The sequence below is a fragment of the Ichthyophthirius multifiliis genome (genome assembly GCF_000220395.1).
Source record: "Ichthyophthirius multifiliis unplaced genomic scaffold scaff_1120509251178, whole genome shotgun sequence".
NCBI lineage: Eukaryota > Ciliophora > Oligohymenophorea > Hymenostomatida > Ichthyophthirius > Ichthyophthirius multifiliis.
The window spans coordinates 14,027-39,887 of NW_004086129.1; the positions used below are offsets into that span (position 1 = coordinate 14,027).

Here is a 25,861-nt window from a genome sequence, read left to right on the forward strand (position 1 = left end):
CTATAATGGAGATAAAACTATTCGTCTTTTTAATTTTATTATTTTTGAATAATTTAAATTTATTCTAATTTCTATTAGGCTTATAGCTTTTATTTATAGAGTTCTTAAATATAATTTTTTTAAAATTTAATTTTATTAAGTAAAATTTATTCTGCCTCTATCCAAACATGTATATATTCATTTACAGTTACATAACCTTCTTCATCCTTTAACATTTGCTCATATATTTAGTTTTGTATATCTATATTACAAGGTTTTCCATTCTATAATATAAAACTACTAATAAAACAATATATGTATTACTCTTTTGCTTATATATATATTTATTTCTTCAATAGGTACATATTAATTAAAATCTTATTCAAATTATTCGAATTCTTTCCTTAATATATATTGTTTTAAGGAAATTACATTAGTTTATATATAAAAATTAATGAATTAAAAAAGAGTTATTAGTTATAAAAAATTATATTAATTAATAAATATTCAATGCAAAAAATAATTTATTATTTTATATATAAATAAATATGTATATATAACATATATAATTATATTGAATAATTTTTATAAATATTTAAAAAATAAACATATATATTTTAATTATAAAATATAAATTAATTATGTTTAAATTTGATAATACATTAAATATTCTTAAATAAAAATAATATTTATTTATTAAATTATAATTTTATTATTGATTGTCTATTAAATTTAAAATATAATTTTCATCATATTTTTATTTCTACTTTACTATTAATTGAATCAAATTTTTAAATATACTATTTTTATTTTTAATAGCTATTACTTGCTGCCTTAATTCTAAAATATAAAAAATATTATAACATTAATTTAAAAATAATTTTTACTTCAAACTTTACTTAAAAATGTCATTAATTATTTTTTACTCATTACTTTAGTCATTTAACCACCCGCTTTTATTTTTGGATTTAGATTATTACAAAAAATCTTATAAATTTATTGTTTATTATTTCTTTTTTTATAAAACTAATTCGATATTATTATTTATTTTTTTATTATATTTGAATAATACATAATCAATATTATTTTAAGTAAAATAAAACTTATATTATTTTATAAAGTCAAAATCTTGTAAAGTGAAAAAACTTTCATTAATTATTTCTTGATTTTATAATTATCCCTCATAAATATTTTAATTTTATTAACTTTTTTTTTTAATTTATTTAATATTGTAAATAAATATAAAATTTTACATTTCAGTGTTTATTTACGTTTTTATGCTATTTTCCTTAGTAAAAGAACCATAAAATAATTAGCTGTTTTTCTTTTATTAAATATTAGTTTTAGGTAAAATAGTTTGCTTTTTATTATTACAAGATCTTTTATAGTTTATTGTTAATTTCTTTTATACACTTTACCTTTAAAATTTTTCCTATATTTTGTTTTCTAACATTTCTTATTAATCATTTTCGTTTATTTATTCCAATTATTATACACAATTATTAATTATAGTATTTTTTTTATTTAGAGTCCTATTTTTATTAAATAGTTTTATTAAAAAAAGGATATAGATTTTTACCTTCTTTTTCCTTTTCCAATAATTGAACTAATTTACTAAGTATAATAATTATCTAAACTATTGCAATCATAATCTTAATCTTAATCATAATCTTTTTCTTAATTAAAGCTATTTTAGATTTCTTATATTCTATATAGCAAATCCTCCATATTCTAAATATTCTCGCTTTCAATAATAGTTTCGATAATAGCATATTTTAAATCTTCAATTGTGTTCCATGTATGTTAGTACTTTTGTCTTTATCTATTTATTTATTTTCTCATTTAATCTTTTTAATCCTTCTTTTGTTTTTAAAATAGTTATTCTTTGTTTGGTTTAAATCTAAAATAATTACAATCTGTAATTTAATGTGTAAATTTATTGCAACCATAGCATTATAATCCTTTTTTTATTTCTAAAATAAATAATAAAAAATAATTCATACCTAAACCTCTTGTCCTTTTATACAAATTATAATTGTCTCTCATTTGGGCAAACTTCTCATTATCAGAAGGAAAATCTTAAATAATTTATAAAAATTCATCCAACTTTAAATAAACTAAGCTAACAATATTTTTTGTTATTGCTCCATGATCAGAAGCCTATCCAGTAAATAATGTTAAATCTCCAAAAAGCTAGCCTTTTTTAAAAGATTAAATAACAGTGAAAGGTTATTTATTTAAAGCATTTTTTACATTCATAAAAATATCAACATTGCCACTCATTAAAAAGTAAATTTTTAAATCCAATTCATTTTAATTATAAATAATTTCATCTGGCCCCAGTTTTTTTTCTTTTAATTTTGGAGCCAAAGCCATTATAAATTATTCAGAAAAATTTAAATTAAAGATTTTTTTACTTTTAAGAATTCTTCCATAAATATCCAATTAAATTTCTTTTTTTAAAGAACTAGTTAATTAATTTATCATATTTTCACCATAATTTTTCATTTCCTCTATATGCAGATACTGGACATATTATCTCACCTTTATTTATAATTTCATATTCATCCCTCTTTTGTTCATATAATCATTTAAGAACTAAATTTTAGTTTTTAAATCTTCATCCTTTTTCGTTAATTAACTAACAATACTTCCTATAGAATTCAAACTATATGCAAAAAGCCCACAACTAAGTAAAGTAATAATAATGCAAAAAATCCTCTCTGTATCGTTTACAGGAATAATATCTCCATATCCTACTGTAATCATAGTTATTACAGCCCAATATAGTGACAAAATATAATAAGAAACCCATTTTTCTGGCCTTTATGCATCTTGCATATTTTTTATTTTGTTTATCCAGTTTATTGTGTTTCCTTATTTTGCCTACAATGTACCTAAATAATAGAATGAGCACCCACAAAAATGGGCAATAAATAATATGAGAAGTATTAATTTTACTAAGTCATATACAGCATAGTAATATGATTTGATATTAAAAATTTCTACTATGTTATTAGCAATACTTATCATTTTACTTAAACGCATTACTAAAACAATACTCAAATAACTATTGCTTGTTTATCTTGATATTATAAATGGAGTTATGATTATAAGATCCCAAAATAATTTTCTTTTGACATAATTATTTATTATTTAGCTTCTGTTTAATATTAAAACCCCTTTCTTATAAAAACCTGAGTTTAAGTTTATTAGAATATCGATTATAAATGCAATGTCAGGTACTGAATCAAAAATAAGTTCTGTAAAATTGTTCCATTCTTAATAAAATATTATTTAAAAAATTATATATTAATTTTACGTAAACTTTCAGAATCCAAAAATGAAATTTTAATAGGAATATAAAATATATTTAAAAAAAGTAAAATAAAAATGACAAAATCCCAAGCTTTTCTAAGAACAGTATCAGGGTTAAAAACAATAAAATTTTCTAAAAGGCTTTTTAATATTCTATAAAAAAAACTTTGTTTATTAATAAAAGCCTTTTTTTCATTTAAATTATGCTTTATTTTATAAATAAATTTTTCAAAAATTGAAGGAGCATTTTTTATAAGAAAATTATTATATTTATAGTATTCATAATTACATGCATTATCATCAATTATATTGAATTCTTTTTATTCTAAGTTTTTAAATATATGTAAAGAAGAGACATTTTTTAATAAACCTAAAAATTTTTAGACATGAAATAAGATATTTAGACCTTTTTAGGCCCAAACTTTACTTAATCTTTATATTTTTTGAGTCTATTTTTTATTATACTATAATCTTTTAAAAGTTTATAGTTTACTATTTTTTACTATATATTTTATATCATTATTTTATTTTAATTGATTATTATTATCTTAATTATTATTATTATTATTATTATTATTATTATTATTATTATTATTATTATTATTATAAATTGTCAAATTGGGTAAATGAAGATATTTAATACTATTACTTTGGACTACTTTATTGCATTTCTTTGTAATCATCTACTTTTTCTTAACTTATTTATTTGTTATTTTATATATCGTAATTGATTTCTTATAATGTTTTCTTACGTAATGTATTTTATTCAAAATATTTTCGTCTACTTATTTATCCATTAATCATTTATAAGTAAATTATATAACTTTGAGTTATACATATTTATTTAAATAAAATTAACAAAAAAAATTTAATATATTTATTTAATTAAATTTTCTTGGATAAACAATAATTATTAACTAAATTTTAAATTCATAAAAAGCATTAGATTTTTTGGAAAATTATAAATTAAAATTTTAAATATACTCTTATTATATAATTTAGTTAAATTAAATTATATAAATAAAATTAGTTAGTCAAATAATAATTAAAATTATTAAAAAAAAAATATATTATTATGAACTTTTCTTTTTAAAAATATAAAAATAAATTTTTATTCTAAAAGAATTAAATTATTTTAATATTAAATACATTATATGGAATAAAAAAAAAATATAAATAACTCATTTTTTCTTTTTTTTATCTACTTTTTAAGGTTTAGGCTAAACTTTAATACTATACCATTCATCTTCTTCTTATTTTTATTATAATTGATTTTATTTATCATCATTATTTATTTATAGCTAATCTTTTTCCTAATCTTATTAATCTTTAAATTAGTTAGATTCAAAATTATTATTTTGGTTTTCTTCTTCTTCTTATTATTATTATTGTTCACCTTATTTTCCTTATTTTTTTAATTTTTATTATTCTTTCTTTCTTTGTAATTTTTCTAACTCCTTTTATTATTTTTCCTATTCTTTCTATTTTAAAACTTACATATGTGTTAATTTATTTTGTTGTTTTTTTGTTAATCCTTTCATACTATTCCATTCGTCTACTTCTTCTTTTTCAACAATAACTTTTTCCTTCCATTCTTCTTTTTCAACATCTTCATTATTTTATTAGTCATTGTTTTCCTAAGTATTTTAATTCCAATAATCAGTTATTTAAATATCATTTTTAAAGTCATTTTTAATGTTTTATTCTTCTTATTCATCTTTATTATTTTATTTTTTTTTCTTTCCTTTTGATTTTTTACCCTTTTCTTACTATTATTAACTAATTTATAAACTAGATCCTTCAGAATATCCATCATTATCAAATTAATTAGTTTCTATATTATTTTATTAATTAAGTTTTTTCTGAATTTTTTTCTTCTTGTTTTTATGAGAATTACTATTATTATGTTTCTCAAGTGTTTCATTATTTTTAAATCCTTTATTACATAATTCGCAAATAAAATCAGTGTATTCCTATTCTTCTTCTTCCTCTTCTTCTTTTTCTTTTTCCAAATTTGCAATTTATTATAGTTATTCTTATTCTTGTTAAAACTTCAATTATTATTCTTTATAAATTCTAAATTCTTCATCTAATTAAGCGGCCCGGCTAACTTAATCTTTTTTTGACATTTTCGCTAGTTGCTTTTATTTCTTAGTTAATTATTCTTCTAATTATTTTAATTTTTCTTATTTCCTTTTTTTCTCAACTTCCTATTTCAATCTAATCTCTTCTTTTTTTCTATCTTCTTCTATTTATCTTTCATCTTCTATTTTTTTCCATCTAGGATCTCTTCTTCTAACAAACTCAACTAACTCCTTAATAGTTTTAATGTATTTTTTTTTTTCTTAAAAACGTTCTTTTTTATTAATCTTTTCCATTTATCTTCTTTCCCATCTATTAGGAGCTTCATTGATATTGTACTCATCACACCAACTAAAGGATTTATAAGAAAAGAAATTACTCCACCATTTATAAAATTCAATAACTTCTTTTTTACTACTCTATGAGTTTCCAAAAGGTTCAGGTTTAAAATATTTTTAACTTTCAACTTCTGGATCATCAGTATATTCGTAAGCATTCCATTCTTCATTTTTTATTTTTTCAAAAACTTCAGAATAAATGCTGTAAAAATTTTTTTCTTAACTTGCCTCAAATCCTTCATAACAACTGCTACTAAAATAAGGCCAAATATTAAATCCGTATGTATTTTATTCTTATTCTTCTTTTGACATAGGTTCTCCATATGTCCCTTTTAATATTTAATCTCTATGAGAGTCGTACCAACTTCTTTCATTTGGGTCTATTAATGTTTCATAAGCTTCACTTATTTCTATTATTTTTGTATTTTAATTTTAATTTTATTTTTTTTACATTAAAAAATTAGCTTTGAATCTTCTTCAGTGTTTTTATCTGGATGATATTTTAATGCCTACTTTTTATATGCTTTTTTTATTTCTTCATCTGTTGCTTTTTTATCAATACCTAGTATTTCGTAATAACAAGTTTTTTTGTTGTTTTACATTTTTTATTAATTTGTATTTATATTTTCTTTTTTTATATTATTTTAATTTATTTTTTAGACCCTATTTTATGACTTTTTTTTGTAAAACAAAATTATTTTATAATTTTACTTAAGTTATTAAAAATATTAAAAAAATAGTTTTGACTACAAATAATATAATTATTATAATTTATACTTTAAATTATAAATTAATAATTCATCAAATTAAAGATAAATTATAGGATATTATTTAATAAAAATTAATTATATTATAATAATTATTTATAAATAGCCTAATATTTCGTTAAAAAATTATATATATTTTTCTTTATAGCATTAATTAATTATTTTATGAAAAAAAACAAAATTAAGCAGATTAGTCTTTAGTATATTAAGTTATTTATAAATAACCTATTCTATTTTCATAAATATAATTTTTTAATAACAATTATTAATTCTTTTATGTAAACTAACAAGATTTAAATTATTAGTCTAATTAAATAAATAAAATATAAAATTATAATATTTTATTTGTATAAGCTACTACAAACTAATTTAAATTGTATAGAAGTGATATACAAATTTTAATTTGTATTTTTTGTGAAACTTATACAATAAGCTAAAATACTAGGGTAATAAATATTTTTTAAATTGCTAATCTTTTTATAAATCAATTTTTCAATATTTAAATCTAAAAAAATATAAATATTTTTAATATATAAAATAAATTATAGAATAAATTAAATAAATAAGAATTATTTAATTATAAATAGTTAGTATTTTTATTTAATATTTTATTATTTTTATAAAGTTTTATTTTAATATTTTTCAGATTAAATATAAATAATTGAAAAGTTTTTTTTTTGAAATTAAAATTAATTTAAAATACTAAAATTTTTATTCTTTTTATATTACTATTAAAACGGGATTAACGTTTTTAAAACATAAATTTTATAATTAAATAATTGAAACATATATATTTAAAAACATAAAAAATAAAAATACTTTTTATAATAAATATTTATTTTTAGAAAAGTGTCATAAAAAGAAAAAAATACTTATGGAAAGTATTTATATTATTCTTCTTTTTTTACTTCATTTAATATGTTTCATAAATACAACAAATGATTTAATCTAAGACCTTTTAGACATAGAGGATCAAAAATGTTACGCAGTAGCATTAGATGCAGGTTCATCGGGAACAAGAGCAAACATTTATAATATCGATTGCTTTAAGCAATACTATGTCCCAAATTTAGATTACAGAAGTTCTGAAGTCTAAAAATAAAAGGAATTTCCTCGTTTAGCCCAATTTCAAACAAAAGTAAATTTATTAAAAGTAGATTTATTTATGCCAATATTCAATTACTTAAACTCAATTATAGAAAGCCCTAAAACAAGAAAAAGAACTCCTATAATGCTAGGAGCAACCGCAGGGATGAGATTATTAACACCAAATCAACAATAATATATAATAAATGAATCAATAACTATATTGAGTTAATCTGAATATTATTTTCCAAATGACCCAAAAGAATAAAAAAAATGGTGCCAAATAATTACAGGACCTTAAGAAGGTGCTTATTTGTGGTTAAATATGAATTATTTATTGGGAAATTTAAATATGGAAAATTTAAATAAATAAAATACAGTTACTACTATTGATATTGGTGGTGCTTCTTCTCAAGTAGCATTTGTTCCTATAGAAAATAGAGTTGAGAAAAATAACTAGAATATGGATATGGATATTATTTTGGAGAAAATGGATTATAAAAAATTACGTAGTTATACTTTTTTGGGTTTTGGAGTAAATTAAGCAAGATATAATATTATTAAGTCTGTTATTAGTAATAGTGAAAATATTAATTTGGTTTAAAATAAAAAAAATAATGAAAAAATTAATGTTTATTTCCCTTGTGCTAATAATGGGTATCAAAAAGAATTAGTAATTATGGAAAATTCTTAATAAAAAATTATATCATATAAGGAACTGGCAATTTATAATAATGTTAAAATTTTATTTCTAAATATATTTAAAAACCATTAAAAATTGCAAAACGTAAAATTATGACTCTTGCTTTATAAATGAAAGATAAAAAATCAAACTTCCAGAAAACCATTAAATATATGCAGTAAGTAATGCTAGTGATTCTGCTAAATTCCTTAAATTTAAAAGAGAATTTAAAATGTAAGATTATTATGAAAAGCTAGAGTATTTATATTAGATGAATTGGTAGTAAGTTAATTTGTAATTTTGGGGCGATAAAAATTTATATGAAAAAGTTTTTAACGCAGCTTATGTTTATACTTTGCTATAAGAAGTTTATAATCTTAAATATGATTAAATTGTAAATGTACCAGATAGAGTTGATACTATATATCCTGGATGGGACCTTTCTTATCTTATGATAAGAATAGGAAATAAGAATAGTTAACATGACAAAAATTATCATATTTAAGATCCTTATGAAAATTGATATTTTAAATTAAAAATTATATTATAGTGAAGTGAAATTTAATTTTATTCTTTATATAAATTTATTATTATAATTATTCTTTTGTTGATTATATTTTATTTTAGGGTATAAAATAATAAATTTAGTTTAATAATTTATAAACTCTAATCAATTATATAGTGTAAAATTTTTTATCAAATTAAAAAAAATTATCATAATATTTTAAAATATAATAAAAAATTCAATTTTTATTTAAATTTTATATAAAAAAATAAAAAGATATTAAACTTGATTTTATTTTATATAGATAAAAATAAAATCTTTTTTCTTTTTTTTTTCTTATTGACTAGATTATTTTAGCATAGTTTTTTTCAGTTTACTTTACCTAACATTAAAGCTACAATGTTATTGTTTTTTCTGCAATGAGTGTTCAAATCTTTAATTTCATTATAAATTCCTTAAGCATTAGAAAGTAAAGCGAAATAACCTTTGCTTTTAATATTATTAATAAGTTCCATGACATGGGCAATGAGTTCTTTCAAATCTTAATCACAATCATCAAAATCAATACTTTCGAAAACTTTAATTTTTTCATAAATTTTTTATTATCCACAATTTAACAAAACTTTAGGTAAATCTTTTAAAATTTTAATTGTTGATGATATAGTTCCGTTTATATCTTTATTTGCAATATTCATTGCAACTTATACAGAAGCCATGGCTAATGAACTATTTTCATTTAAACATTTTGAAGAATCTTATTTAAGTAACTCGTAAGTTTCTTCAAGAGAATATTAGAGTAATATGTGATTTTACTCAAAGTGAGTAGGATGACAATCGATTTTTGTAGTATTAATCAAAGAAACAAGATTTCCAATAGGCCCCATAAGTTAAAAGGAATTACCTCCAGATTAATAGCTTTAATAAACTTTAGCAATTCCATCATAAATTTAAGCAATATTATCTAATGAAATATTATAATAATATATTTAATTTTTTTTCTTTTATATATATATATTATTACTAAAACAATTTTCAGAATTTTTAGGACCCCACTCTTAAGTTTTATTTAAGTAACGAACGTTTAATCCACATGATTTGAATAAAGGGTCTACGTTCTTTACGATATTGTAAGTTTTGGTCAAGAATGTTTAAATTGTTGTATTTTTTTATGAAACATTTTAAGCGATATTAATTATTTCTTCGGTTACTATTCCAATTTATTAAAAGCAACCCTTGAAAACAAATTATGATAAAGATTAAGATATTAAACAAATTAATAATAATAAAACGAGAAACTTTTAATGCATTTTTATTTTTTATTGCTTTATATGTATTTTTTTATTTATAATTTTAATTAAAGATTTTGAAAAGATATTATTATTTTATATATGATGATTAATTTCTTTATTTATTTGTAAAATTTTATTTTAATTTTATTTAAAATATATTGATAAGAGAAAATTAATATTATATTAATAAAAAGGAAAAAAGGTCAAAATTAAATATTGGTGGAATAATTTTTTTAAATGTTTCAATATTTTTTTTTTTTTTAATTTATTATAATATTAATTAATTGTTGATTTTTATTAATACATTAAAGATTAAATTTCGCATAAAAGTTTTAATTTTTAGTTATAAATAAAATAAATTAAACTTAATTTATTTTTAAAATTAATGATTTTTTTATTTTATGATATATTTTTTATTTTTTAATTTAAAATAAAAAAAAATTATCTATTTTGATATAACCTTACCTTTTTAATTTTATTTATATATATAATTTTATCTATTGTTTTAATTTTATTAAATATATAATTTTACTTGTTTAAGAATTTTTATTTTACATAAAATATAAAAAGTTTATAGTATTTTTTTTATTTTAATATATATTTATATTTCTTCATTATTTCATTATTTATTTAATAAATATTTTGCAACTATAGCATTTTTTATAATTATATTTGCATTAAATATTTTTAATGTATTTTTTAAGTGATTAATATTTTCATTTACATATTTTTTTAAAAATTTCTAGAAAAAATATAATAAAAATGCTAAAAGTAGCAGTTATACTATAATTAATATAAAGAAAAATTCTTCAAGAAATTCAGTTTAATTATTCATTTCGATATAGTAATATTCTTCTTCCAAATCATATATAATATTCTAAAGTTAAATTTAACTTATTAAAGAAGTTAAATGATCTTTATATTAATCAACAAGTAATTTTAAACACTATCCTATTTTTATGTATAAACATATTACAAGTTATAATCTTAATTTATAATATTTTAAATTGTCAAAATAAATCCTCTTTTTAAAATTCCTCTATTTATTAAATTACATTATTAATAATCAAAATATCTAATTATTATGTTTATTCATAATAATCACAAATATTTTCAAAAAGAATTTTCTTACAAAAATTTTCATACTTTTATTAATTATATCTTTTTACATTTTAATTCTCAAACAAATAAAATAATTATTATTCTACACTTTTATTTCCATTCTCGATAAATTTTTAGTAAAGCCTAATTTAAACAGTGTCTTTAATATCTCTGCCTGAGCTATATAAATATAATAATCCTTAATTAATAGCATATAAGTAAGAAACATATTTTGTACTATGACATATGATTATTCTTTCTGTAATAATTACTTTACATTAATTTTAAAATTAATTGGTTATTTCATAAAATATTTCTGGAATTATAAACAAAAGCAAAACTATAAAAGCTGATATAAACCAAAAAGAATACATTTTTTTTTTGAAAGATTTACAAATGTGGCTATAGATCTGTTTCTTTTATTTCCTTGTTTTTATATTATATTAATTGAATTTTTAAATGTATTTTTTTATTTTTTATAGCCAATATTATGATTTTAAAGCCATGAAATCGCTTATTCAATAGTATAAATTTATTTAATTAAAATTTCAGGAGAAAAAGTTCCAAAAAATTAAAGAATTCGCTATTTTTGGTTGTGTTTAAAAATACTTAAATAAATAAATTTTAGCATTATCAAAGAAGAAGCAACAAAAATAATTATTAAATATTCTTTAGAAATATTATTTAAATTTTCTAACTATTAAAGTAAAAAGGCTTGAATTTATATTTAAATTTCGTTTAATTAAATATTGATAATTTCTAAATTTTCCCAATAAAAAATTATTTCAGATTGTGTTAAATTTCTATTATTGCTAATTTCTTAAATAAGTAAATAATATTACAATATCAATTGCAATAAATTTATTTAATAATCCTTTTATTTAATATTAAAGTTATTTTAGTTAAAAAACCATTTGATTTGAATTTAATTTTAAATGTATATATTAAAAATTTCTTAATTGAATGATTAATTATATATTATTAGTATATCTTCTTAATAATAATTGCTAAATTATTTTAAAAGAAAATTAATATTTTCTTATTCTTTTATTATTTATTCTTAACTTTAATTTAAAAAATTTGTACTTAGAACATATTATTTTGAATATAATCCTAAAATATTAGAAATGTCTGAAGACATATAAGTAGGCTAATTTAAAATTTTATAATTTTAATTAAAATACGTTAATTTTTAAGAAACATTTTACTAAAATATAAAAGATATGATTATAATATATAAAAAATAAAAGTAAAATATTAAATCAAAAATTATTGAAGTTAAATTTTATTTTTATTAATTAATCTAATTTAATAATTATTTTTTTTAAATATCTTTAAGTCTTTATTAACTTTTATAATTACTTTTATTATTTTTTATTTAGTCTTATTAAATGATTTTAATTTAATTTTCAGTTAAATTGTCAGAAATGCTTTCTTCGTTTTAAATAGTTTATATTTAATCAGTCTATAATCTTTAAATTCTAAAACTAGCATTTGAAAATTTATTAAATAATTATTAATTTCTATCACTTATAACCTTTGAAGCTTTTAAATTAGTAGTTGATTAAATAGAATTTTGATTTATATATTTAAAAGAACTTACAAAATTATCATTCCAAATATTTTATTAATTTTTTTAATTATATATTATATTTTATTCTAATAAACTATCAATTATTTTATTATAAGGACTATTTAAGATATTTGTTTCTTATTTTTGGCTAATTTATAAATCGAATATTTAAGTTGATATATTATTATTTTAATTTTTTTATACAGCATTTTAATTATTGTTTATTAAATTTTATTCTATTTCTATTTATTTTTTATCGCTCAAACTGGTTTAATTTTATTCAATTCTTTTTTATTAAAATAAATAAAATGCATATATATTTTTTTTTATACATCATGTTATTAATTGATTATGATTATTAATTTAAATTTTATTAAACGAATATTTAAATTAATTCTTTTAATTTATTTAAAGATTTTGTAATTGAAAATTTATTTTTTTCTAAAGAATATTTATTAATTTATAAATATTGATATTATTATTATTAATACTTATTTTCTATTATACAAAATTCAAATTCCACATTAAATATGGTTGCATTGTCTTAAATAGCATTTTCAATTATGTTAGTAATAAGAAATTACTAATTTATGTATTTTTAACAACTCGTATTTTTTCTAAGTATTATTATGCTGTAAAAAATTCTATTTTTTTAAATAGTGTTTATTATTGAAATTAAAGGAATTATGTTAAGTATATTTAGTTATTTTAAACTATCTAATTTTTAATAAATATTTATTAAATTTATTATTTATTACCATATCCTTTGAATAATTTAAAATAAATTTATTCACTGGTTTCACATATATTACCATCTTAATTAAAAAGTATAAGATTTTTATTATTATTTATTTGTTTAATAAGGCAAGATATTCCAAGATCATCATTCATATTTTCTATTTTTAATTTCAGACGTAAAGATATCAAAAATCCGTTTTATTTTAATCCAAGAACATTATTATGATTATCTTTTATTTTTTAATAAATAATTTTTTTAAAAAAATACTTTTAGATAAATATTTGATTGATCCAAATTTTTTAAAGTTTTTAACTGCTTTTTCATGTGACTAATTTAATACTTTAGGTATCAATGTATTTAAATTTTTTCCAATTATTTATTATTTTTAATAACCTAATATATCAAATATATTTGATGAAGATTTAATTATCTATTCACTTTATTATACTAAAGAAATATATACTGCACACACATTTTTAAAAAATACTTCTATATTTTAATGATTTTTTTAATCAATTTTTTTTTAATAAAGCAGAATAGCATTTTAAATATTTTAATCCTGAAAATCGATATTAAAATAAAAAATTTTCATTAAATATTAAATTTCACAATTTGGATTTATTTAAAATAAAAATTATAACTTTTATAATAATTATTGTTATGATTCATATATTTTAAATGCATTTTTTTAAACAATATGTAAATCAATTAAATCATTACATAAAAAATCATAAAATTAACCTTTTTTTATTAATAAATCTCTAAATAAATCTTTAAATTATTGCAAGTCTTCTTCAAATTAAATTGGACCTAGAATAAATAAATTTTGATTTTAGTAAAATGAATTATTTAAAATTTTATTATATTTTTCTTTTGCTCGTAAAAATAAAAATTCAAAATATGTTTAATCTAACGATTTAATTTTTTAATTTTTTGATAAAAGACTAAAATTATATATTTAAATGAAACACTTAGTTTCTGATTAAAAAATATCAATTAAAAAGTTTAGATATGAAAATACAATTTTCATACTTTTTTTTTTCTATTTTTAGATGTATTATTCAAAAATATCCATAATATAAAAAGTAATGTATTTTTTTCTAAATTTTTCTCCAAAATGTTCTTTAAAATTAAAAACATCATTTTCCTTAAATTAATTTTTTTAATAAAATTGCCATTAATTTTTATATATAAATAATTACTTTATAAAAATTATAACAAAAGCAATTAAAAAACTATTCTTGACATTTCAATTTATGCGAAATAAATATATTTTCAAAAAATATTCCTTGATTTTTATTTATATAATCATCATAAAATAAATTTAAATTTTAATTAACTAATCTAACATATATGTCAAATTTTTAATTGCTTAATTTAAATTAATTTTAAATTTTATTAATTGAATATACAAAATTAGTTCTATTATGAATAATTTACCCAAAGTGAAAACATAAAGGAATACTATAAATTAATATAAGTTAAATATTTTCACTATCAAAATAATCAGCAATTATAAAACTAACTATTGAAATAAAATAAATAAAGCAACATTATATATAAAAAATTGATATTTCTTTACAATAATAGCTATGTTAAGTAAAGTAAATGAATAGTTTAAAAATACAAAATAAGCAATTAGAAATAGTAACTAAATTTTAATTTGCATAACGATTACTAATTATTAAAAAGCCAAAAAAAGTTGTTTTAATCTGATTTAATAATGATTAGTTTTATTATAAGCCATCTTTGTTTTAAAAAGAATAATTAAAATCATAGAAAGATTATAAAAAACAAATAAAAAAAGTAAAAGTAATATTTAAAGATATTAATATTACAAGAGTAATTTATTGAATGTCGGTTTAATTTAGTAAATCTAAGCTAATAGAAATAGATTAAAAGAAGAATACATAGTTATATGCTCTTAATTAAATTTTTAGAAGTAACTAAATGTTCTAATAAAAAATGTTATGCATTTACATTAGATATATAATCAAAATCAAAAAAATTATTAAAATATTAAATGAAAATGTAATCCAAAATAAAATTTAATAATTAATATTTTAATCAAATAAAAATTATAGTAAGAAGCTTATTCTTATTTTTCTTTTATTATTAAATATATAATTTAGAAAGGATTAATTAAAAATATTTTTATAAGAAACAATACATTCTAATTCGCTTTATAAATTCAAAAATATCATTAAAATACCAAATAATAAATTCGAACTAATATTATTATATAAATTATGGAAAATATTATTAAGGCATTTAATATATTGTGATTATTTACAAAATTCCATTTTTAAATTAATTTATTCCTAAAAAAAATATTATTTATTTATTGATTTCTTGAAATTTTTTTTTTTATTAAATTCATTTAAATATATTAAATAATTTCATAAATTTATTATATATAAAATTAAATTAAATTTTAATTATATTTTTTAAAAATATAAATATTTTTTTATAATATGAATTAGATAAATAAAAATTACTATTTTTTTATTTTAAAAAAATAAAATTGTGTTTTTTTCTTATTTTACTTTTTAATATTTACTTCTATAAAAATATGGCAAATTTTTTATAAATATCTTCTTTTTATTTACAACTTGAGGACTCTAAATTAATTAATATTTTGAAATTTAGAGTTTATATAAAAGTTATACCTAATTCTACAGTTCTACAGAACTCTTCATAACCATAAGGAAAATATTTCAAAATTTAAAAAAAATAATAACACATATTAATAACCAAAAGATTACAAGATCATATAAAAATAGTATTTTATTAATCATAAAAAAGTAAACTATCAAATATATTTTATTTCTTTAATTCCTATAATAATGACTTATCAATGTTATTTTTGTAATTATATATATATAAGTTGATAGTTAGCCTTTATATAATATACAAACCTATTAATTTTAAAGGTTTATCTGCCTCATATTTTATTTTTTATATTTTTCGAAAGAAAAGCTAATTTTTTTCGATAATTTCTTTAAAAATTAATTATAAATCAAAAAAGGTACTTTTTTAATCGACTATACATTTATTAAAATCGCTTATTTCTTTTTAGATTTTGATATTTTTATTTAAATATAATTGATTTTTTTCTTGATATTACTATATATATATGATATAGAATATTTTTATTTTTTTTCTTAATTTTTAGCAACACCAAAACATATAAGCAAATGCCTTTACTGGTTATAATAATTTTTTTTTTTTTTTAATTTTAAGCATAAATATATTATAATATTAATAAATTTATATTAATTATATTATAACTTATAAGTTCAATAAAGGGATAAAAACTTATTAAGAATAGAAAGAAAGTTAAAATATAAACAAAGAGCATTAAAAAATTTTCTATTATGTGCAAAATTATTTGTTTTTGTAAAAAAAAATATTTTAAAGGGTTTTTCTTATTTTGCTTTTAATTGGAAATTTTCATATGTTAATTCTTTTTAAGTTATTATGCTCACTTTTTTTCCTATATTTAAAGTTCTTTTTTATTTTATTTTTTTGTTCTTCTTCGAAAAAATTTAAGTTTCTTTTTCTTTTGAATTCATAATTATTATCAGAAACTATATACATCTTATTTATACAAAATTACGTTTTTTTTCATCGAGTTTTTGAAAATTTTGGGTGAATTTATATCAGCTGTTAAATATTATGTTTTTATTATTTATTTGTTTTTGGGAAACTATTTTTTTTTAATAGTTGTATAGTTTAATTATAAATATAATTAAAGAATTAAATATTTTCATATTTTACTTTATAACTATTTCTATCTTATAACATAATATATATAAAAAATACTATTTTTTTAATTATTAAATTATAAAATAGTATTCAGTAACTTTAAATTTTTTATAATATAAATATATAATCAGCTTTAGATAAAATACATTTTATATTTAAAATACATCATAACATAAAAAGTAATAAATTTGTTAAAAAAACTATTTTTTTTCATATGTACAACAAAAATTAAGCAATTTCTAATTTTAATAAATAGTAATCATTTCTTTTTTTTAATTTTATTTTATTTAAAAACATATTACCAATATTTTAATTTAGTATTTTTTTTCAATATAATTTACTATTTATATTAAAGGTTAAATTTACTAGAAAATCATTTGCTTATTAAAATCCAATAAAATTAAAATTACTATCAAAAGAGTTAGTTAAAGAAAACATTAGATTGGTCCAAATCGCTATTATATTAAGATTTATAAACTAAAAATGATATAAATATTTCATATTCCACAAATATTATAATGGATTTAATCACTTTAATTAAAAATATAATTATGATTCATTGGTTCAGCATTATCCTGAAATCAAAGATTATTTTATTATATTTATTCATCAATATATTATATATATTAATTCTCACTTTTTCTCAAAAATCATTTTACAAAATTTCTTAAAGAAATAGCTTTTTCAAGTTAATAATTAAAAAAATTGTATTCGAATTCTTTTCCTTTTTTAAAGTAATAAAAATAATATTGCAATGCTTTTCTTGATAATTAAATAAGCTTAGCGACTTAATCTAAATTTAATTTAATTTTATTTCAACATTAGTCTATATAAGCTTCTATGTAAAAACCACTTCATTACATTATTTTTTTAAAGACAAATCCTACTAATATTTATTTAACTCTTTTTTACCTTTTACAAAAACATTTTTTAATCTTTTTATTTATCAGTATTTTTCTTTGTTTTCAAAGTTTTATATATTTGAATTTATAAATTAGAATCTTATGTAATTAAGTTGGATATACAATGTTTTTATAATAATATAGATAAATATTATTCATTTTTATTTATATTATTTTAATAATTGATCAAATAATTATAAGTTTATTATTTTTGTTAAATCTTTAATTAAAATTATAAAATTAATATAATTAATTATTCGTCATATTTTTTTTAAATAATTCTTTTATATTTATGATTTATTTATTCATTCATTCTTTTAAATAATATTTTTTATATTTTGTTATTTTTCTTTTAATTAGTTTAAAGTATAATAATTTAAAATATTAAATTTATTTAATTTTAGTAAATTTTTATATTATAAGTTTTAAATAGCAAGAATTAAAAAATAGTATTTCTATTTTGAAATTGAGTAATAATCTAAAAAATAACATTATTTATTTATTAAAAATATTATAATGAATAAATAGATAATAATGAAATAATCATAAATTAGTTAACAAATCCTTTCAATATTATAAATAAATACAAGAACAAAGTGAATTATATTTTTTTATTTAAAAATTTTTGAAAAAATATTTATTATATATTTATTTATTTTTATATTTTTTTATTTTTATATATAATATTTGATTTAATTATATTAATTATTTAATTTATAGACTAATTAAATAATACAGTAATATCAAATATTACATTTATAAAATTTTTAAGTAAAATTTTTATTTTATTTTTTAATTAAAATTTGATTATATATTAATATAATTAATATAAAAAAATATAATAAACATTAAAGATTAAAATTAATTTTAAATTTTTATAATAAATATAAATTATATGAACAAATGAAAATATAAACAAATAAAAACATTTATACAATCGTATAATATACAAATAGCATATATATATATATATATATATATATATATATATATATTAGAATAAAAATATTGAAAATTAATTTTATTTTTTTATCATAATAATATAATAAATATTATATATATTTATTATTTATTTGGTAAAATTTACAAGCATTAAATATTAAATAAATAAAAAAAAATGTCTGAAAATTAATAAAAATTAAACAATATTTAATTTTTATAAAAATTAAGTAATGAAGTAATTTTTTTACAATTTATATTTAAATAAAATAAATAAGTTTGAATTTATTGAATATAATTTTCTAAATAAAATTGATCAAGAACAATAATAATAATTTTTAGAATATTAAAAAATATTTTTAAAAATATAGTCTGAAAACTAAGTATAATATTTAATAATTTTATTTAAAAAAATATATATTTTAAAAAAGGAAACAAGTAAAATCATAGAAAGCTGTGGAATATTTTTAAAAACAATAAAAAAATTCAAAAGAAAATTAGATAACAACTTAAAATTTAATGAAAGAGATATTGACGCATTTAGAAGAAGATATGAAAATACAACAAAATAGCTAATTCCTTTAATTCATGATATTAAGATTAATGTAATAGAGAGAATGATAAAATTCGGTAAATTATTTTTTAAAAAGAATAATTTTTTAAAAACCTTATTTTTAGATATCAAATAACTAAAAAATTAAAACTTCTAAATGCATTTATATACAAACAAAGAATTGTGTGAGCTTAGTTTCAAAATTTTTGATTATGATGCTACTTATTTAGATTATTTATCCTAAGATTAGATGAAAAAATTAATTAAAACACTTTGTTTAAATTACAATGTTGTTCCATACCATAACTGGACACATGCATTTTCAGTATTCTAGGTATATAAAATAAAATTTAAAAATTAATTAATTTTAATTTTAAATAGATGTTTTTTTGTTGTTATTAAAATTCAGATAGTTTGAAAAAAAAATGATTCCTTTTGAAGTATTTTGTGCTTAAATAGCAGCTTTAGGGCATGATTTAAACCATAGTAAATTATTTTTTTTAATAAAAAATTGTATATATTGCTGGATATTTATAAAGTATTTTTAATTTGTTAAATAAAGAGGGCTTAAATAATTTATATAAAATTAAAAGAAAATCGAATATTTGTATAAATTATGCAGAATAAGGAGTTTTGGAAAATATGCATTGTTCATAATTATTTAATATAATATTAAATGATTAAGAGATAAATTTTTTTTAGAAATTTTCAGATTAAGTAAAAATTAAATTAAAGAGATAATATTATTTATAAAAAAAGTATAAAATTTAACAATTTAAAAGAATTGTAATTACAAGTATACTTGCTACTGATATAGCAAAACATTAAAAATTACATACAAAATTTAAAAAGAGATCTACATCAACTTTAAAATTATAAAAAATTAAATCTGAATAAGAAAAAAATGCAGCAAGTGATTTAGATAAATATTTAAAATTTAATAATGATAATTTTGAAGATAGAAGAGTGATAATAACATAAATAAATATTTATTTTTTAAAATTATTCTATATAATTATAATTAGTTTATTAATAATTTTTTTTTTTTTCTTTAAATTTAAAATAGTTTATATTAAATATAATTACTCACGCCTGTGATATTGGAAATCCTTGTTTATAATTTAATAATTATTTAAATTGGTCATATTTGATTACTTAAGAATTTATGGATTAAGTAATTATTTTAAATAAAAACTTATAATAAATATTAATTTTAAATAAAAAATATATTATTTTTCTTAAAAAAGGCTGATAAAGAAAAATAAAATAATTTACCTGTAACAACTTTTCTAATTTATAAAGATAAGCTCACATTTTTAAATGGATAATTGTTTTTTGTTAGTAAAAATATTTTTTTTAATAAATAAAATATATATTTTAATGTATAAAAAAAAGAATCTATAGTTTTGCCTTTATGGGAAGATATAGCAGAACTATTTAAAGAATTAAAAGAGTACCCTGAATAAATTAAAAATAACTTAATTGAAATAGAATTATAAAGAGATAAAATTTAATAATAAAAATTGAATGCCTGAATAAATATATAATTATTTTCCCTATATATAATTAATTTCCTATATATATAATTATTTTCATATATAATAAAATTATATATAAAATATATAATTATTTATATATTATATAAGTTATATAAATAGTTTTTTATATATTATGTGTATACTAATTTATTTATTTATTATATATATATTTAAAAAAATATTATTTTTTATAAAAATATTAATAGTAAATAAGAAATATTATTTTATTAAAAAAATTATATTATATATTTATATATATATAAATATTAATTTTATTTATTTAATTTATAATTCTAACATCAAAATATTATAAATTAAAAATAATTAATATATATATATAAAAAATTTATTTGTACAAAAGAATAATATTAAAGTATTATATAAGTAAAAATAAAAATTTAAAAATATAGTTATTTTTAATATTTAAACTTTAATATTTTAAATGAATTCTCAGAAAAATTCTAAATAATTTGCGGTTCATGAGTTTTTCAATAACTAAAAATTAAATTCTAAAAATCCTTTATAAGTAATAAAAAAAAATGATTAAAATTCTAAATCGATTTCTTTTCTTACAATCAAAACAGTACTTAAAAGTAAAATAATATATAAATGTAATAAAATTTACCATTTATTTAATAAAACTAAAATTAAGTGAAATAACATATTTCTAAGATTGAAGAAAAAACTTAAAAGCAAAAAGAAATGTTAGAAACAATGAAAAGGCTAAAATGCTTGGAATAATAAATTGTTTAAGAACATAATTTAAATAAAGAATAGGAATCAAAATTAGACAAAGAATTATATAAGCAAAAATAATTTAGTTACGAAAAATATAAGAATTTAATTAAAAAAAAATCCGTTTTTGACTAATATATTTTAAAATTAAGAGTAAATAATATTTTTAGTTATAATTTATTAAAAATAATATATAATATAGTATAATTATACAATAAGTATAATTTTTTTTATGGATTTATATTATTATATTAGTATTTATATTATTATATTGCTCTTTTTAAATAAATAAAAAAAATATACAAGGCATAAACATTACCTATATTAGAGAGTTCATTTGTTTAAATTATTATGACTTTGACAACTTTTTATGCACTATATGCAGACGATATTAGAGTTATCGGATTTACTCCTTCAGATGATGAAATATTTTATTAAATAACATTTGGTTGTTTTATTTTATTTTCAGTAGAACTAATTGCAAATTGTTTAATTAGAGAAAAATATTTTCTTGGGTTTACTTTTTTTATGGATTTTATATCTTTATTATCTTTAATATTTGATGTACCATGGTTATCATAATCTATAATTGGAATTTCGTTTGATAAAGATAATTAAGTTAATCTGTTAAAGTAAAATCAAATATAAATGTTATTAGAAAAATTATAATATAACTAAAAAAAATAGAGCAGGAAGAGTTTCTAAGGTAACAACAAGAGCAACAAAAATAGTAAGATTTATTCGCTTAGTTAGGCTTATTAAATTAGGAAAATTATATCAAAAAACTTTTGAAGTAATAAAAGATAGAATCAATGAATAATTAAATTCTAAATTAGATAGTGGTGATGAGGGTAAATAATATCTTATTTATTTAAAAATATATTAAATTCTTAAACTTAGAAGATGAGGAAAGCTGTTAAGTTCTAAAAAAATATAAAGAAGATGAATAAATCTAAAATAATATATAAAATTTAAAATAAAATGAAAAAAACAAAACAACTAGTAACAGAATTAAATATAATAAAATAAATTATTAATAAAAAGATAATGAAAATCATGAATACATAAGTAACTATTATTTACTTTATATTTTAAAACTTATATTTTTTATTTAGAAAATGAAGATTAATCAGTTTTAATATTAAATAATAATAATTCGAAAATAAATAATTCTGTTGAAATAAATAATAATAATGATAATAGAGACGAAAAGAATTTGAGAAAATTGCAAGAATATTATAATGATTTTAATTCTTATGAATAAACAATATTTAGCAATTATTGTATAATAAGACTAAGGCCTACAAACAACTATAGAAAATATACGAAATAAGGCTCTTAAACTTATCGTTAATAGAATCAATTAAATCCTGGAATATAACAAATAGCGTAAAATTATGTAAAATAACGAAAAAAAAATTAACATAAAAATATTATATATATATATATATATAATTTATAGATAAATTAGTTACGATTCACCTTCTTAAGTATCTTCATCAAGGCATTCAAAAAATAAAAAATTATTAGAAAGCTTTGTATAAGAAAATAATTAATTAAAAATGAAAAAATAAACTTCATAAAAAGAATTCTATTAATCTTTTAATAACCTAATTACTGAAAATATTTCAAATGAAAAATAAATAGGAATTTCAAATAAATAAGAGACATAAAAAAATTTAATGTAAAAAAATTAGAATGAGCAAGTAAAATAAGCTTTTATTTTTATATTAATCTTATATTTACTTTTATTTTTTAAAAAAGGTTGAATCAAAAATAGGGAAAATGCTTTCTGATTTAACTACAAAAAGAGTAGTTTTATTAATTTTTAGTATTGCTATTTCTGTACCATTATTTAGTGCTGAAACATACAATAGTTTAGAGTCTTCCTATACTTTTGGTTTAAATTATTTACATAATGTTATGACTAATCAAATAATTTATTAAGATAATAATACCTACTAAACTGAACTCATAAATTTTTTCATTTCCAAATAGACTGAATAACTAGATAGATACAAACTAATTTATTTAAAAATTAATAATAATGTTTATTATTAAAGTAGTTTATATGAAACATTAAGGGCAATAGAAAAAGATACATATAGTGTTTCATATTAAACAGGCTTTCAAAATCAAGCTATTTGTATATATTCTGTTAAGGAAGATTAAGATCTAACTTCTATTTTATCAATTGCAAGGACTACTTACTTAATTATTATATTAGCTTGTGCGTCTATATATTTTACAAAAGTCATTAAATTTATAAATATAGTCAGCATTTTTTTTTATAAAGGACTCTAATGAAATGGTTGTTGATCCTATTGAAAGAATGTTAGAAAAAATAAAAATGATAAGTAGATGTCCTTTAGAAGCTGCGAGAATATCATAAGATCAAGAAATAGCAGAAGAAGAGTTAATAAAAACATTAAATTAAAAATAATTAAATGAACTTTAAATTTAAAAAAAATACGAAACTTCTATTCTAGAAAGTACTATAATTAAAATCGGAGCTTTATTAGCTTTAGGATTTGGAGAAGCCGGTTCTTAAATTATTGGAAAAAATATGAATGGAGGTAAAAAAAATTATATGCAAACATTTAAATTTATTTATTTTTTAAAAAAAAGACGGTAAAGTAAATCCAATGATCCCTGGAAGAAAAATATTCGCGATATTTGGATTTGTTTCAATTCGTAATTTTGCTGATGTTACAGAAGTTTTGGAAGAAAGAGTGATGATATTTGCAAATGAAATTGCTGAAATTGTACATTATGTCTGTGATTGTTTTCATGGAGTTGCTAATAAAAATTTAGGTGATTGCTTTTTGATGGTTTGGAAATTTAAAGATGAAGATGAATTAATTAATTTAAATGAAAAAGAAGAAGTTGAAGTTAAAAAATTAACCAATTGTTAAAATTTTACTGATTTAGCTCTCTTAGGTTTTCTTAAAACATTAGCTTGTTCATACAAATTATCACAAACATAAAAATTTGTAAATTTTTTTACATATAAAAAAAATTGAAAATAATATTAGTAAAGTCATATAGAATAAATAAGGAAAACAAACTAACAATTTAAACTAAAATTAGGATTCGGTTTACATATAGGATGGGGAATTGAAGTAAGTAAAAATATATTCCAAATAGATAAAAATAAAAAATAAAAATAAAAAAGGGGTCAATAGGTTCTTAATTTAAAATAGATGCAAGTTATTTAAGTCCGAACGTAAATTTAGCAAGTAGATTAGAAAATGCAACAAAATAATACGGAATTCAATTATTAATGAGTGGTGGATTATATAGAATGCTATCTTAAAAAACGTAAAGTTATATAAGATAAGTAGATAGAGTGACTGTAAAAGGATCATATTAGCCTATGGATTTATATACTTGTGATATGGACTAATAATCTTTAAATATAAAAATTTTTCCACTGAAAAATTAAGTTGAGTAGAAAGGATAAAATAAAAAAATTTTAAGATTTATTTAAAGAAAGAAAAAAGATGAAAGATATGAGAAAATTATATAAAATAAATTAATGGTAAATAAACTTTTTGAAGTTGATAATGATTTATATCTAATGAGATAAAACTATACTGAAGAATTTTTCAATATTTTTCATCAAGGTATTAATGAATACCTTGAAGGAAATTGGCAGTAAGCACATATTAAGCTTATACAGGCTTAAGTATTATTTTTTTATTTTATAATATTTAATTTAATAAAAATGAATTATAAGGCTGTTTTATTGTTTACAATTGAAAATAATTAATATTATAAAGGAAAATTAACAGAAGATGGACCTTGCTAAACTATTATTAAATATATGAGCAAATTTGATTATTAAGCTCCTAAAGATTGGAAAGGATATAGAGAATTGATAGAAAAATGACTATTTTTATATATAAAATATAAAAATAAATTTATATATACATGTATATATAAAATTATATATTTTAATTTTTAA

The 25,861-nt window shown here is 16.7% G+C and overlaps 6 protein-coding genes across 6 annotated transcripts, besides 18 other annotated features; 4 read left to right on the forward strand and 2 right to left on the reverse strand. All coding sequences in view use genetic code 6, as the record gives it.

The window, feature by feature from the left end:
• The first annotated feature begins 3,804 nt into the window (after positions 1-3,804).
• Positions 3,805-3,901: a microsatellite.
• Positions 3,816-3,904: a microsatellite.
• Positions 3,905-4,415: 511 nt separating this feature from the next.
• Positions 4,416-6,319, reverse strand: IMG5_154640 (hypothetical protein; the record flags this gene model as incomplete). Its single annotated transcript, XM_004030669.1, has 3 exons — positions 4,416-5,014; positions 5,057-6,127; positions 6,169-6,319. The coding sequence occupies 3 exons, from the start codon at positions 6,317-6,319 to the stop codon at positions 4,479-4,481; spliced, it is 1,758 nt and encodes a 585-aa protein (XP_004030717.1). The 3' UTR covers positions 4,416-4,478.
• Positions 5,524-5,572: a microsatellite.
• A 1,039-nt stretch (positions 6,320-7,358) lies between the features above and the next one.
• On the forward strand, positions 7,359-8,775 carry IMG5_154650 (nucleoside phosphatase family protein, putative; the record flags this gene model as incomplete). The annotated part of the gene is made up of 2 exons (XM_004030670.1): positions 7,359-8,227; positions 8,391-8,775. The coding sequence occupies 2 exons, from the start codon at positions 7,359-7,361 to the stop codon at positions 8,773-8,775; spliced, it is 1,254 nt and encodes a 417-aa protein (XP_004030718.1).
• Positions 7,619-7,648: a microsatellite.
• Positions 8,776-9,087: 312 nt separating the features above from the next.
• Positions 9,088-10,064, reverse strand: IMG5_154660 (hypothetical protein; the record flags this gene model as incomplete). The annotated part of the gene is made up of 2 exons (XM_004030671.1): positions 9,088-9,718; positions 9,779-10,064. The coding sequence occupies 2 exons, from the start codon at positions 10,062-10,064 to the stop codon at positions 9,126-9,128; spliced, it is 879 nt and encodes a 292-aa protein (XP_004030719.1). The 3' UTR covers positions 9,088-9,125.
• A 452-nt stretch (positions 10,065-10,516) lies between these two features.
• Positions 10,517-10,577: a microsatellite.
• An 8,186-nt stretch (positions 10,578-18,763) lies between these two features.
• Positions 18,764-18,809: a microsatellite.
• Positions 18,804-18,846: a microsatellite.
• Positions 18,847-19,086: 240 nt separating this feature from the next.
• Positions 19,087-19,124: a microsatellite.
• A 122-nt stretch (positions 19,125-19,246) lies between these two features.
• On the forward strand, positions 19,247-21,156 carry IMG5_154670 (phosphodiesterase 9a, putative; the record flags this gene model as incomplete). Its single annotated transcript, XM_004030672.1, has 8 exons — positions 19,247-19,306; positions 19,440-19,451; positions 19,500-19,698; positions 19,747-19,955; positions 20,003-20,033; positions 20,109-20,587; positions 20,688-20,795; positions 20,869-21,156. 8 exons carry the CDS (start codon positions 19,247-19,249, stop codon positions 21,154-21,156), a joined length of 1,386 nt encoding a protein of 461 aa, XP_004030720.1.
• Positions 19,702-19,734: a microsatellite.
• Positions 21,157-21,160: 4 nt separating the features above from the next.
• Positions 21,161-21,224: a microsatellite.
• Positions 21,161-21,232: a microsatellite.
• Positions 21,200-21,258: a microsatellite.
• Positions 21,216-21,248: a microsatellite.
• Positions 21,227-21,274: a microsatellite.
• A 599-nt stretch (positions 21,275-21,873) lies between these two features.
• Positions 21,874-22,801, forward strand: IMG5_154680 (hypothetical protein; the record flags this gene model as incomplete). Its single annotated transcript, XM_004030673.1, has 2 exons — positions 21,874-22,526; positions 22,582-22,801. 2 exons carry the CDS (start codon positions 21,874-21,876, stop codon positions 22,799-22,801), a joined length of 873 nt encoding a protein of 290 aa, XP_004030721.1.
• Positions 22,081-22,120: a microsatellite.
• A 35-nt stretch (positions 22,802-22,836) lies between the features above and the next one.
• Positions 22,837-22,883: a microsatellite.
• A 709-nt stretch (positions 22,884-23,592) lies between these two features.
• On the forward strand, positions 23,593-25,786 carry IMG5_154690 (hypothetical protein; the record flags this gene model as incomplete). The annotated part of the gene is made up of 5 exons (XM_004030674.1): positions 23,593-24,124; positions 24,174-24,470; positions 24,523-24,887; positions 24,930-25,016; positions 25,070-25,786. 5 exons carry the CDS (start codon positions 23,593-23,595, stop codon positions 25,784-25,786), a joined length of 1,998 nt encoding a protein of 665 aa, XP_004030722.1.
• Positions 25,042-25,068: a microsatellite.
• A 6-nt stretch (positions 25,787-25,792) lies between the features above and the next one.
• Positions 25,793-25,849: a microsatellite.
• Positions 25,850-25,861: the final 12 nt, after the last annotated feature.